This window comes from Hyposmocoma kahamanoa, unplaced genomic scaffold (genome assembly GCF_003589595.1).
Source record: "Hyposmocoma kahamanoa isolate Upper Pololo Valley unplaced genomic scaffold, ASM358959v1 190, whole genome shotgun sequence".
In the NCBI taxonomy this organism is placed as follows: domain Eukaryota; kingdom Metazoa; phylum Arthropoda; class Insecta; order Lepidoptera; family Cosmopterigidae; genus Hyposmocoma; species Hyposmocoma kahamanoa.
In genome coordinates, this window is record NW_020653718.1 from 4,169,640 (window position 1) to 4,181,719 (window position 12,080).

Below are 12,080 nucleotides of genomic sequence, written 5' to 3' on the forward strand. Positions count from 1 at the left end.
AAAAAAACATCTGTAGACCAGATTAATAATGAAGTACAATTTTAGAACATATCCATGCCATTGACTGGGCATGAATATCCTCAGACATTCTGTTACAAAAAATGTCACAATAGCAAGTAATTACTATGCATATCGCAACACTTTCTTTTAATAATGCATTTCATTGGTTGAACCAATATTGACAGTAATAATGTTGTGCAGCTACACAAAAAAAAAAGATATTAGTGTTTGGATAATATCATAATCTGAATCACTCGAACAGATTTAAATGAAATTTGACATATAGTCTGGATGAACACACAGAGTGCATTATAATTATGTGGACGTGACAAAATTGCAACCAATCTCTAAGTATAATGTCACACAAAGAAATGTGTCATAAATTGATGTTATTTCTGTAATCAATCAGCCTTAGCGTACTAGAAATCAACAGAATTAATTTGTGTGTTAACACAACAGTTTACAATGAGGAAAACAGTTAAAAACTTTCACTAAACAATTTTTACTGTTTTGCATTGCGCTAAATATGCTAATTGCACACCAGGACTGTGACACGGTGTCATTGCATGATGGTTATTGGCATTTGATAATATAAGACTCATTGTTATTTAATTTTCATTAGATTTCAGAGTTTCTTGCTTGCTAATTAGTAAACACTTGTCAGTCCTGTGCAAAGTTTTTCTAGAAAGACCTTATTCATTGTAGCCACATTTTTCTTTCAATTTGATCAAAGAAACTAGTTCCTGATTCCTGTACCCGCACTGAACTGATCTGAATTGATAGGTCTTACAGGGGAGTGTAAATAAAAATAACATTAGGCACATCTGCCTACTTTTACTTAATTCTTGAACCAATGTAACCAAAATAATATATTTTTATAGTTAAAATATGATTAATTTTATGTACACAAGCACATCAAGCCATAATACACATTGACGGATTTTGTTCCATTGCACTGGAGGTGATATTCGAACAACATTGTGTAGCTTAATGTGCTATAATGCTATAATAATAAAATTTAAATTGTTCTTTAAAGTCCTGTGTGAAGTCTAGGGAATTCCTGTTATGCAATGGAATACTTTTCCTTTAAGAATTGAAATGTTTCTACATTAGAAGAAAATTTAAATGCTTACAACATTTACCTACCAATAAATGGACGTCGGTTCGCGCTAAAAAGTGTCCGCACCTGTAGGGCGTTAAATCGCGCAACAGTCTTCGTTTGTTCGACTGACAGCGCGGTTGTCAATCATGTAGTACCATGTAATAATAACTTGTAAATATTACTGCAATAAAGTGTAAAAACAGGATTTTGTATCATACTTTAACTAAACAGATATGTTGTGTTATCATAGTTCTTATTTAAAAGTGTTATTTTGTACAGTTTTATAGAGAATTTTATTATAAATTACAAAAGCTCACAAAATTATCAAATAGCTAACTGTTCTTTTTCTACACATTGAATGCGCAAAAGATGGAAAGAGACCCATTAAGACGATTTCAAGGAGCTTATATAAAGTTCTTAGTTGTTTTCAATTGTTCGAACCAGAAGCGATTGAAATATTTAGAACCAAGAAACTATAATAACGCACACACACACACTCAACATAGCCCCGCACTAGGGAAACCCTGTGTCGCGGGTGCCATGGACACACACATAGACAACCACAACTTACACCCACTGTCTAACTATACTGTCACTTTGATTTTAATATTACTTTTAAAATGATTTTTCTATTAAACGTTAGCAATAACTAATAAAATATTGTTATACTCTTTTTACAGCTTGGGATTACCTATTAGAAGTCAGAAAATACATTTGCCCGAAATAACCTTAGCTCCAATTTTCATAATGTCAAATGTATTTTTTTAGGAAGATTACAAAACAAAAGTTAATTTTGTCTTTATGAAAAGCATTAAAATTACTCGAAAGCGTAACAACATTCGAGTTTATGTTTAGTTGGAATATCGATATATTTCTTATAGCACTTTTATTTTCACATTTGTAGTAATATTTGTGTGTATGTATCTGCCTCTCTCAACTCTTTACTAGTCCTTTAAGTGAATTTGTACAAAATTCAACATAATAATATATATAAAAATTAATTAATATTTACAATAAAGGCTACTCCATTACTCTTGGGTTTAAGTAATTTTCAGTAGAAGCTGAATGTGGTATTTATTTTTGGGCCCTTAAATTGTTGCAAGCTAAATTAGGCAGAACTGCTATGATGTTACAATTTAAATCAAATGTATTAGTTTTTTAGATTTCGTTAAATGTCACCATGTTCGTATAGGTTAACTTTGGACACTTTTTTGTGGTTTTTGTATTAGACCCGACGTCCATTTGTTGGTAGGTTGCTTATTAATGGCTTACAATAATAAAAATTAAAATAATTTTAAATAGATTTTATGAAATTGTACCTAATCTTGTTACTTTTCAAATACTAGATGGTCCATGATGCATTTATTCATTTATATTTAATGAACTTTTAATTAATATGTGCACATGTCTAGTTATTCATGCAACAATCAATTCAAGAGTTCAAAAAATTGTGGTACTTGTATAATGCATATAAATTTTGTTATCTACGTAACTTAATTATATAAACCTAATATTGTTTGGCTACTATGTTGAAAAGTAAATAAACATAAATTCAATGAAATGACATAGTATTTTACTTAGTGACCGTTACTTTACACTAAATGATGCGATGATTCATCATTTGAACAGATTATCTGTTGTTTGATATAGTTTTCACTATTTATGAAATTTATCTGTAGGTACTCTGTGGAAAAGGTTAAACATAACTTAAATACGTAAATTATAAGTGTGCAACAGTTGAAACATTGCAGTCAAAATAAATTGGCAAACATTACAATAATGAAAGCAAAGTGAGACCAGTTTTTAAACTCATGCAAATACCATAGACTAAAGTAATGACCTACTTCAGGCGACCAATATGAGCAATGTTAGCACCAAATTAGACCAGCTAATATTACTTATCATAATTATGATCCACATTGTTACCGGTGCAATGTATGTTACATAAAGAAGGAAGGATTCTAATTAAAGAACACTGCAGTAACCAAAAGGATATCAGAAGCAAAACTACAGTTTCCATGAGTAGTGTGCGGCCAGCTTTGGATATTTTTAGAATGAGACTTGAGCGGGCACTGGCTATCATATGTAAGCAGTAAGAGGCTGGAATTGGACGGGCACCATGCAGCGTGTCGTTCCAGGCGAGTTTTTAGTGCAACGTGCATGTGACGACGAGTGCTTGTGGCTGAAACATGAACTCTCACACTGTTTACCTCCACCGAAGTCCATCGCGAATTAACCGACCGCGCCGCGCTCACGGCTCACAAAGTTCCTTCCGCACACAATATCGAGACGCACATTTATATTAACTTCGTCATGGCACTGGCCGGTTCACTTTGTATATCCAAACTGTATCACGGGTAGGAGCTCACACACAAACCTCACTCCGCTTTGGTTTAATCGATGAAAATGCACACACGATTGCCTCACAAATGTAAACTAAAGACGTACCTCCATGGGCATGATCCTATAATAACTGTCTGGTCGCTCGTCCGTCCGAGGAACAAGTTATCAAGGTCCTCGTCTCGATCGCAGCATGCACGGTTCCGAGAATTGTAACGCACAGGTCGTCGCGATATCACGCTGTTATATAAAGTAGTAAATAAATGGTCGACACTAATTTTACAACGATTTTAGATTGAAATTTTTATTAGAAAATGATTTTAGAAATAATCACTGAAGTTGAAACACTTGTTCGAAGAGAACGTCAAAAATGGTTGATAAGCGCGTCGGTGTGCGTGACAGCTGGACCGCACACCACGAACGACTGACACCGATTGGCTGGCGGATATCACATGGCCACCGTGTGACGTACGCGGACATGGCGCATGCGCGTTGTGAATTTGTAACTTTTTACACGAGTGTGAGCAGTAAAGAAAAACAAAACATAGCTCTGTCACATTCTTCCGTTTCCCGCGTTTTTCAAGATGTCAAGAAGTAAGATCATAGAATGCATGTATGGGCACACATCAAACAAATTTTCACTAAAGTTTGGGCAATATCCGTAGAGTAAGACTTCGTAAGACTAATTTTTTGAGAATCCTAAGATGATAATGATATGCTTACCATAGCTGCTAGCTGGAGAAATATCTTCATATTTTGGACTCCATACCACTCTGTACGGATACTTCGCAGAAAGTAGGTATTCCATAAGAGCGAAATCTGTAAGAAGAGCGCAAATTGACTTAACAAATTTTTTGTACGTACTACATTTATTTACTAGTAGGCTCGTAAAGTGGGAATATAGGAAAGGTCCGTAAAGGATGAATCATAGGGGTCGCTCGGAAACCTTAATTTAGTAGAGCAAAGCGCGTGGGAGGTTTCGGAATATTTCAGTAAGTAGATTTTGGGGGAGGGTGACTCACTCTGTAATACGCATTCATTCAACACGAGATGCATACTTCCTATCTATATCTACACTCGTGCTGTCTCTACAGAATTTAGTCATCTTAGAGACAATCTTTTGGGCTTGACAATTTTTATACGTACTTTCACTAAATGTTATACTCTTTCATACCTACTTACTAATAAAATAAGTACATAATTTTGGTAATCAATGATGTTATATGACTAGTTCGATACTTTAGGGTACATTAAAAGTACCTTCCTACATATCGCACCTCCGGTGAAATAGGAGCCACCTTACATTAGTAAAATTTACAAAAAAATAATGAAAAGTTTTGTATTTAGTTTAATATTATACTATTTCAATACGCATTACGCCCTCTATAGAAAAATGAAGGAATACATAATGAGTCTCTGTTTTTCCGTATAAATTGCACTTTAAAAATGGTTTGGTATCATAATTTTTTGCAGTTAAGTCTGTGTTTTACCGGAGGTACGATATGCCAAACATATCCTTGACAATGTTATAACATTTGCACCTAAACCAGGAAAATCGATCAAATAATCGTAACCTATAGTTTATATTCTACAGGCACGAATTCACATATTTTATCCTTGGCGCGTAAAAAATCAGTCACCTAATTGTCAATTACAAACATCATCGTAATTACAAATTTTCTTTTAAGTACAATTAGCTATTGTTTCAATGATTCAGCCGGCGCGGCATGGCGGCGACGCGAAGTCGCGGCCACGTGGAGCGCCTACTGCTACCGGCCCGTCTGCCGCCAATGCCATTGCCGCGAACTTGCGTGAGGCGCCACAACTCGTGCCTACCTTGCCCACCTTCAACTTCAAATCTATAATTTGAATCCTACGTACAGAATATTGGCGCCTAGCACACCCCCTTTTTAGTGTAACAAGTTATTGCTATCAATATACAGTGTATAAGTGTACCATGTAGTTGTATTGGTAATAAGTACCTATCCAATTATATTTTGTGCTTTTTGTTTAGATCGATTTATAAATTTATCCTTTGCATATTGTTTTTAAATCAGTTGACAAACTGGAAGTAGACATAACGTAATAGGCCGCAGTGCATCATTAATCCACTAGTGTGGTTTTTTCTGCTAAATCCCAATATGATAACCTTCTAAATACTTTTATAAATAAGAATAATTATATAAGTGCCTCGCAATCTCTATTCTACAACTATGTGTATAGTTTTCGAAGATAAATAAAAAATTAAAACAAAGTTGATCTTTACTTTCCTAAGGTTTATTGAGTTATGTATAAGACCTACTATTGTCTTTAAAAAAAAATGTATAGGCTTTTAATTTTAGAATGAAGGGTTTGTCAGGGGGCTATGACGCATCGTCACCGCTGCGCTCCTGAAATCGAAGCGAGGGCGCTACCGGCGACACACAGGCTGGCGCCCCATATTGGCGCCCCAGCACCGACAACAGTCGCCTCACGCCACACGTCAAGCCCCTACGCTTTGCATACCTGATCGTGTCGTAATGATATGTATATACGGATAACTAGTTTATACAGTAATTGATGTACTTTTTGTAGGGAACCTCTCGTGCACATCATACACCGAAAGCTAATAATTTCAATTTGTTTTTTAAAGGAATAATTTTTTCCGCAAAGATGGGAAATTTGTGGGATTTTTTGTGTGTCTAGTTAGTTCATTATTGTTTTAAATTTAAACTTAGCACTGGTAAGTTTAACAGGTAAGTAGAAATTATTTTTGTACAGCAAGCGTAACAAAAAATATTGTTATCCTGTTATTAAAACATTTAATTTATAGATAAGCATGCACATAGAAGGTAGAGTCTGACTCAGGGTCGGTTATCCATTTTTGTTTTGTTTTGCATCATTATCAATAACCCCGCCAATTACATAATTATTTATTATTTATATCTACGTAACATATTATCAAATCGCTCGATTTTCCTAAACTTCAATAATAATTATATTTATATGCATCTAGAGGTTTCTAGTAATAAATATATAATAACATCCCGTCGCAAAACCTCCTTCGAAAAAATTACAGCATGAAGAGAAAAACGAAAAAATTCTAAAAACAAAATCGAACCGTGACGTCAGATTTCGAATTGTCACAGCCGTGATTCGTAGACTTTTTAAATTTTTAAACTGCGTATTATTTATTTAAGTGCTATCTATATTTGTTGGGAAGGAAGGCAGTAGTGGACATTATTTGTAAGAAAATGCAAGACTTACCGAAGATGCCGGCGAATTCTTCGCCGCCAGTGGCGCGGTCCGGCGCGGGCGACATTTCCGAACGTGAGCTGTCGCGCGAGAGGTACAATCTGCAGACCACACCGCCTGCGTAAGGATTCACTTTTTTTTTTCACACATTTCGCTCAATGTATTGGTGACGTAACAAAGCTGTTATTCATGAAACCATCGAAATTAGGCTACAGCTACATATACTTTCTTACGTGACATTGAGTAACACTTTAGGTGTGTTATAAGTAGGTACCTAACCTAATCAATACAAGCATACCTACTTTCAAAACTATTTAAATATCCGAAGTCAATTGCAAAACCAAGAGGAGGTATGTGCCTAGCAGTGGAACGCAGTACAAATCATAAAATACAATGCAAATTGGAAATAAAACCATTTTTTTCGGACCGTATATTTGTTTTTCAAACTAACCACCGTTTTCGGGCTCTTTAAGGGCAATGGTCACTCGTTAGGGGTAATGCAAACATTGTATACTGAACTACAGTTACAAAAGTTATAAATGTACCTAGATAAATTAGCTAAGAGCGTTGAAGAAAATGGCTATGAAGCCGGGTCGAGGACTTTCTTCGTTAGACTAGTATAGTCAAGTCGTTTACGACTATCGGTTAAAACAGAACTTCATCCCACCATGTGTCAGTCGACCAGCCAGCTCAGCAGCAGCGTCAAAAGAGAAAATAAGCACTAACATATTCAACAATTGTTTTGTTCAACGTAGTAGGAAGTATGTGAATGATAAACGTTGACAAGAAAACTGTGATTTCTATATTATCTTGCAAAGTTTCAACTGGAGCATTTAATAGTGTAATAAAGATTAGAAAATAAAATTACATGTAATCAACAATATCTCGAGCACTGAAACCAATTTTGTGCTGAGAATCTCACCAGTAACAAAAGAAACAAAAGAAGTACCTAGACCATTGACCTACCAATAAAATTTTTCGTAGGTCAATGACCAAGACGTACTATTTAAGAATATAAACGAACAATCAATATTCAAGAAAGTAAATTAATCAGAAATAAAGTACACTTACGTAAAACTCTGTAATCTCCCAAGTATGTTGGTAAACAATCCTTAATAGTGCACTTCGAATTCAACAACAAGGAACACTAAACGCGCCAGCGCACGTATATAGGTACTAATAATTTACTTATTGCAATCGAAAATCACAATTTGCAATTGATATTTAACATATAAAAATGACCTAATCCGAGATAACACGTGTGATACAACTGACACTATACACTGAAGTGACTTCCTCTTATTTTCCCGCAACTAAACGGCAGTCCATACACTCGAGCGCGTTACAGACTCATATAACGTTGTGATGAGCTTCGGTCAACTGGTTATTGCGGAGTGTGTTCAAGTTTATATATTAACCTCTATCAAAGTTGATCCCTCAGCGGACCAACCTGTTATCATTGGCTGAAGGCAATATTGTCATTTTAATGAATACCTATAATATGTGCTCATCTGAGGAATAGAGCCAGTTACTATCTATAGGTTAAATTAATGTATCTATGTATGTAAACACTTCATTGTAGCACAAAACAAATTATAAATATCATCAAACACTTTTAAAGGAAAAGTTAGTTCCAGGGTTGGCAATAAAAAACTAAACAAATTTAATGCTTTACTCAAGAATTACACAATTACATTGAATAAAATCAAATGTACATACGAATACATACGTTTATAAGACTATTTATTACTTACATGTAACTGCCTCCGTGGCCGAACGGTTACCATGCCGGACTGGCACGCAGAGGTCCCAGGTTCGATTCCCGGGCCGGGCGAAATATTTGTATGAACTACATTTATTTCTCTCGTGAGTTTGGGTGTAATTTGTGGTTGTCTATGTGTGTGTCCATGGCACCCGCGACACAGGGTTTCCCTAGTGCGGGGCTATGTTGAGTGTGTGCGTTGTTATTATTATTATTATTATGTAAAATATATAGTAAAATGAATATATAATATAAAACTATAAATAAATATATCATGCATAAATAAATATTTTGTAAGCTCTAACATGAGGAGTTTGAAGAAGTCTTCAAAAGGACATCTATGAAAGCCCGAACCGAAGGTGGCTGTTTGACCTGTACCGGGAGAAGGTTCCCTTGCCACACGAGTATAATTCACTGTGAACGAGTCCCAACTGTATTGCGGAAGTACGTACAAGGAACAAATTGGTACCGGAAAGCAGGTGGTCACTCATGGCCTGACGATATTGGAAACGCTCATAAATGTAACTAGGGGAAGAAGGTTGGAAAAAGATTTTATAGAGGAAGCATAAAACGTGAGCAATTCTACAACTTTACTTATCTCTAAACATGAAAATGTGGTCGTACTTTTTCAAGCCGAACTCGAATATGATGATATGAACACTGATTTTGCAGCCGCTCCGACGGGGCTATTTCGTTATAGTCCAAAAGAGGAAGAAGAGTGCGTCTAAGCATAAATTTGCTAGACAGAGGAAGAAAGTACTGCAGCTCTTTGAGGGAATGAAGCGGTGGAAAAATGTTAGACTTTCATCGGCGACTTGCTTCGACCAAGAGAGTGTCTGATCCATTAGGATGCCCAAATTTTTTACTGAAGAGGTAAAAGGAATTATGGTGTTATTCGGAACTAAATTGGGCATCACCATAGACTCCAACTTGGAGATGAAAGTGCGACTGTCAATCAATATGCCTTGGGACTTCTGTACATATAAAAGAAGGTAGCAGTAGAGCTCCTTGTGAAATAATTTCTAAATGTGTAGGGAAGTACTGCCACCTTATCTATTTGCCGCCGTTTTGGATGGCTAAGGGTGTTGGTATAATTACAGGTACACGGGACTTGTCAACTTATGTCTCACGCTCACCGGATGCCGCAGTGCCAGTGCCTTTATGATCTTTGCAATTTAAAGCTCAGAGTGGCAATGCAACTGTTATGGACAGGCGTGTCGCTTTACCATGGGTACGACTTGTTCGTAACGTCACTTCGTATAAAAAAAATTATGTCTATTTATTTATTTACATAGCCCCTATCGTTTCTTTTTTTGCAAATTGCAAAACATATCCAAACAAAGACTTTCCTTGATTGCGTAACAATATAAATTCGTTTTATAATTCATTTGACTCTACCTACGTCTCTGTAGGGATCTGAATCCATTACCTCTAAATATTTGCCGCAAAATCTTTAATATGCCTAGTGTAAATCTTAACATCATAAACGATAATGATGACTGCCTTGAACTATTGAGTGATATTTCGTTTAACATACCTACGCGTTCTATGAGACACTATCACCCTATTTCAATTCCTTTAGCGAGTCTTAATTATAGACAAAACAGTTTTCAATTTAGAGCTAGCCGCTAGCAAGAGTTTGGTTAGTGTGCTGGTCAATCATGACCTGAGTGTTCATATATTTAAATGTATTGCTCATGCGCTAAAGCGTAAACTGATGGACATTTTATTTAATTTTATTGAATAATTTGTGACTGTTGGCGCAGGTATTGGGTTGTTATATTTATGTATAATAGTGCATTTTGTTAACAAATAGTGTTTATTGTTCATTTGTGTTTGATTCTTTCTGTTTTTATTAAATGGTTGAAGCTGTTGGTTTTCCATTAATAAATAAATGTGTCTATAGTTAACATTATAATTTACAAATTCTTAACGAAAATCCATAATTTAAAATAGACTACCCGACCCTCCATATCTCTCGAGAGATATGGAGGAGACCTATATCCGAAGACAGATGGAGCAGAGGCTGTTTGATGATGATGATGACCCGGGTCACGTCCTACATACTGTTGAATAGGGGTCTCTTTCTAAGGGGCGGGTTTGGATCATTCAAAAACCGTGTTTAGATTCTTTCGTTTCCAGTGTCCCAAATAATTGTGTTCACATTTATTAACTGCCTCCGTGGCCCAACGGTTACCATGCCGGACTGCCACGCAGAGGTCCCAGGTTCGATTCCCGGGCCAAGAGAAATATTTGTATGGCCTACATTTATTTCTCTCGTGAGTTTGGGTGTAATTTGTGGTTGTCTATGTTTGTGTCCATGGCACCCGCGACACAGGGTTTCCCTAGTGCGGGGCTATGTTGAGTGTGTGCGTTATTATTACTATTACTATTTAAGCCGCGTGCAACCTGCACATCCGAAGAAGCAACTATTTTCGGCACCAGTCACAGTTAGCAAGTTCACGGCCAAGGCGGGACCGCCCAGTCCCAACCTCGCGAGAATCCGCAGCTGCCTCACCGAGTACGAGAACCAGACGCCAACAAGAGCAGTAAAGATTGGCCCAAAGGCTGTCTCTATGGAGGATCTTACGCCTACAAAGAGGATTCGACGAAATGGGTTACTATTATACTATTGGTTACTCAGTCATTATTATTTACAATTATAACCATTGACTTACAAAATTATAACGTACGTATTATGACGTGGTAACTAATGTAATTAGCATCTGTATTTTGACAATTTCGAAGAGTTCTATATTTTTTTTATAGAAAATATTGTAAAGGCAAAGTAATACGTTTGATTAATCTCTTTTATGTTGTCTTTAATCAATAGATCTTTGAAGTAAGGAGAGTTAATGTGATCTGTTTAGGAACGACGAACTGGCAGTGGCAAGGTCGCCTGCGCTACGCAGTGTGGCTGAAGAGAGCGCGGCGGCGAAGGTTTGTCGGTTCATGGTGATCGCGGCTTGGAGGCGGCGGCGCGACGAGGTGCGCTGTCTTCGCAAGACTCTAGAATTTCAGGTACGTTCGAAAGCGTAATTAGAAAAGTCTTTTCTTCGTGTCGTGTCGATACTTTTTTTTAGGATTGTATTAATTTTGAATAGGAGGTATGTTGTCACCTTGTCACGATTCGACGTTCTTTTACTAACGGTCACGATATCGTCGTAGGTGTCGTGTTCGGAACGGCTTCGCATACAAGTGGCAGCGTTGAAGTCTTTACTGGAATCTGACAACAACAAAGTGCGTCTGGCCATGCGCGAGCTCGATCGTCTCAAGCAGCTGGTGAAGGACAAGGAACTGGAACGGACCGTGCTGGAACGAGTGAGAAATTGCCTCATTCTAGTTTAGCGTCGCGGGTCGATTTGATCGTTACAAAATGTGAAATAGCGAACGAAGACGTCAGCGGCGGTCTACATTTACAGGAGAAATTCGCCCTGGAGAACGACGTCTGCGCGGCGGAGGACCGGGCGTCGGAGATGAGCGTCGGTGAGGCCGCGCGAACGGAGGCGGACCCCGAAGGGGTCGCGGACGGGCTGACGGGTGTCGCGTTGCAGGCTGGCGCAACTGCCGCAACGAGCTGGAGGGCGCGCGCGTCGCCGGCGCCGCCGCCGAGCGGGCGCTGGCGCTGCAGCGCGCCGCCAG

The 12,080-nt window shown here is 37.4% G+C and overlaps 2 protein-coding genes across 5 annotated transcripts in view; one reads left to right on the forward strand and one right to left on the reverse strand.

Annotated features, from left to right (window-relative positions):
* LOC113226395 (transcription factor p65) overlaps window positions 1–6,735 on the reverse strand; it is a 56,629-nt gene extending 49,894 nt beyond the window's left edge. For 2 of the 4 annotated variants that reach the window (XM_026459007.1, XM_026459006.1), the window contains exons 1-2: window positions 6,689–6,735; window positions 4,166–4,261 (exon numbers count right to left, since the gene is read on the reverse strand). In XM_026459007.1, coding sequence (XP_026314792.1) covers window positions 4,166–4,250 — 85 coding nt within the window. In that variant the 5' untranslated portion in view covers window positions 4,251–4,261; window positions 6,689–6,735. Of the gene's footprint in view, window positions 1–3,312; window positions 3,789–4,165; window positions 4,262–6,688 lie in introns of those variants that run through there. The other 2 variants (XM_026459008.1, XM_026459009.1) reach the window with 2 other exon arrangements.
* LOC113226334 overlaps window positions 6,646–12,080 on the forward strand; it is an 11,043-nt gene continuing 5,608 nt past the window's right edge. The window contains exons 1-6 of the mRNA XM_026458920.1: window positions 6,646–6,797; window positions 10,837–11,055; window positions 11,309–11,459; window positions 11,607–11,759; window positions 11,861–11,924; window positions 11,993–12,070. Of these exons, the coding sequence (XP_026314705.1) occupies window positions 6,676–6,797; window positions 10,837–11,055; window positions 11,309–11,459; window positions 11,607–11,759; window positions 11,861–11,924; window positions 11,993–12,070 (787 nt within the window). The 5' untranslated portion in view covers window positions 6,646–6,675. The remainder of the gene's footprint in view (window positions 6,798–10,836; window positions 11,056–11,308; window positions 11,460–11,606; window positions 11,760–11,860; window positions 11,925–11,992; window positions 12,071–12,080) is intronic.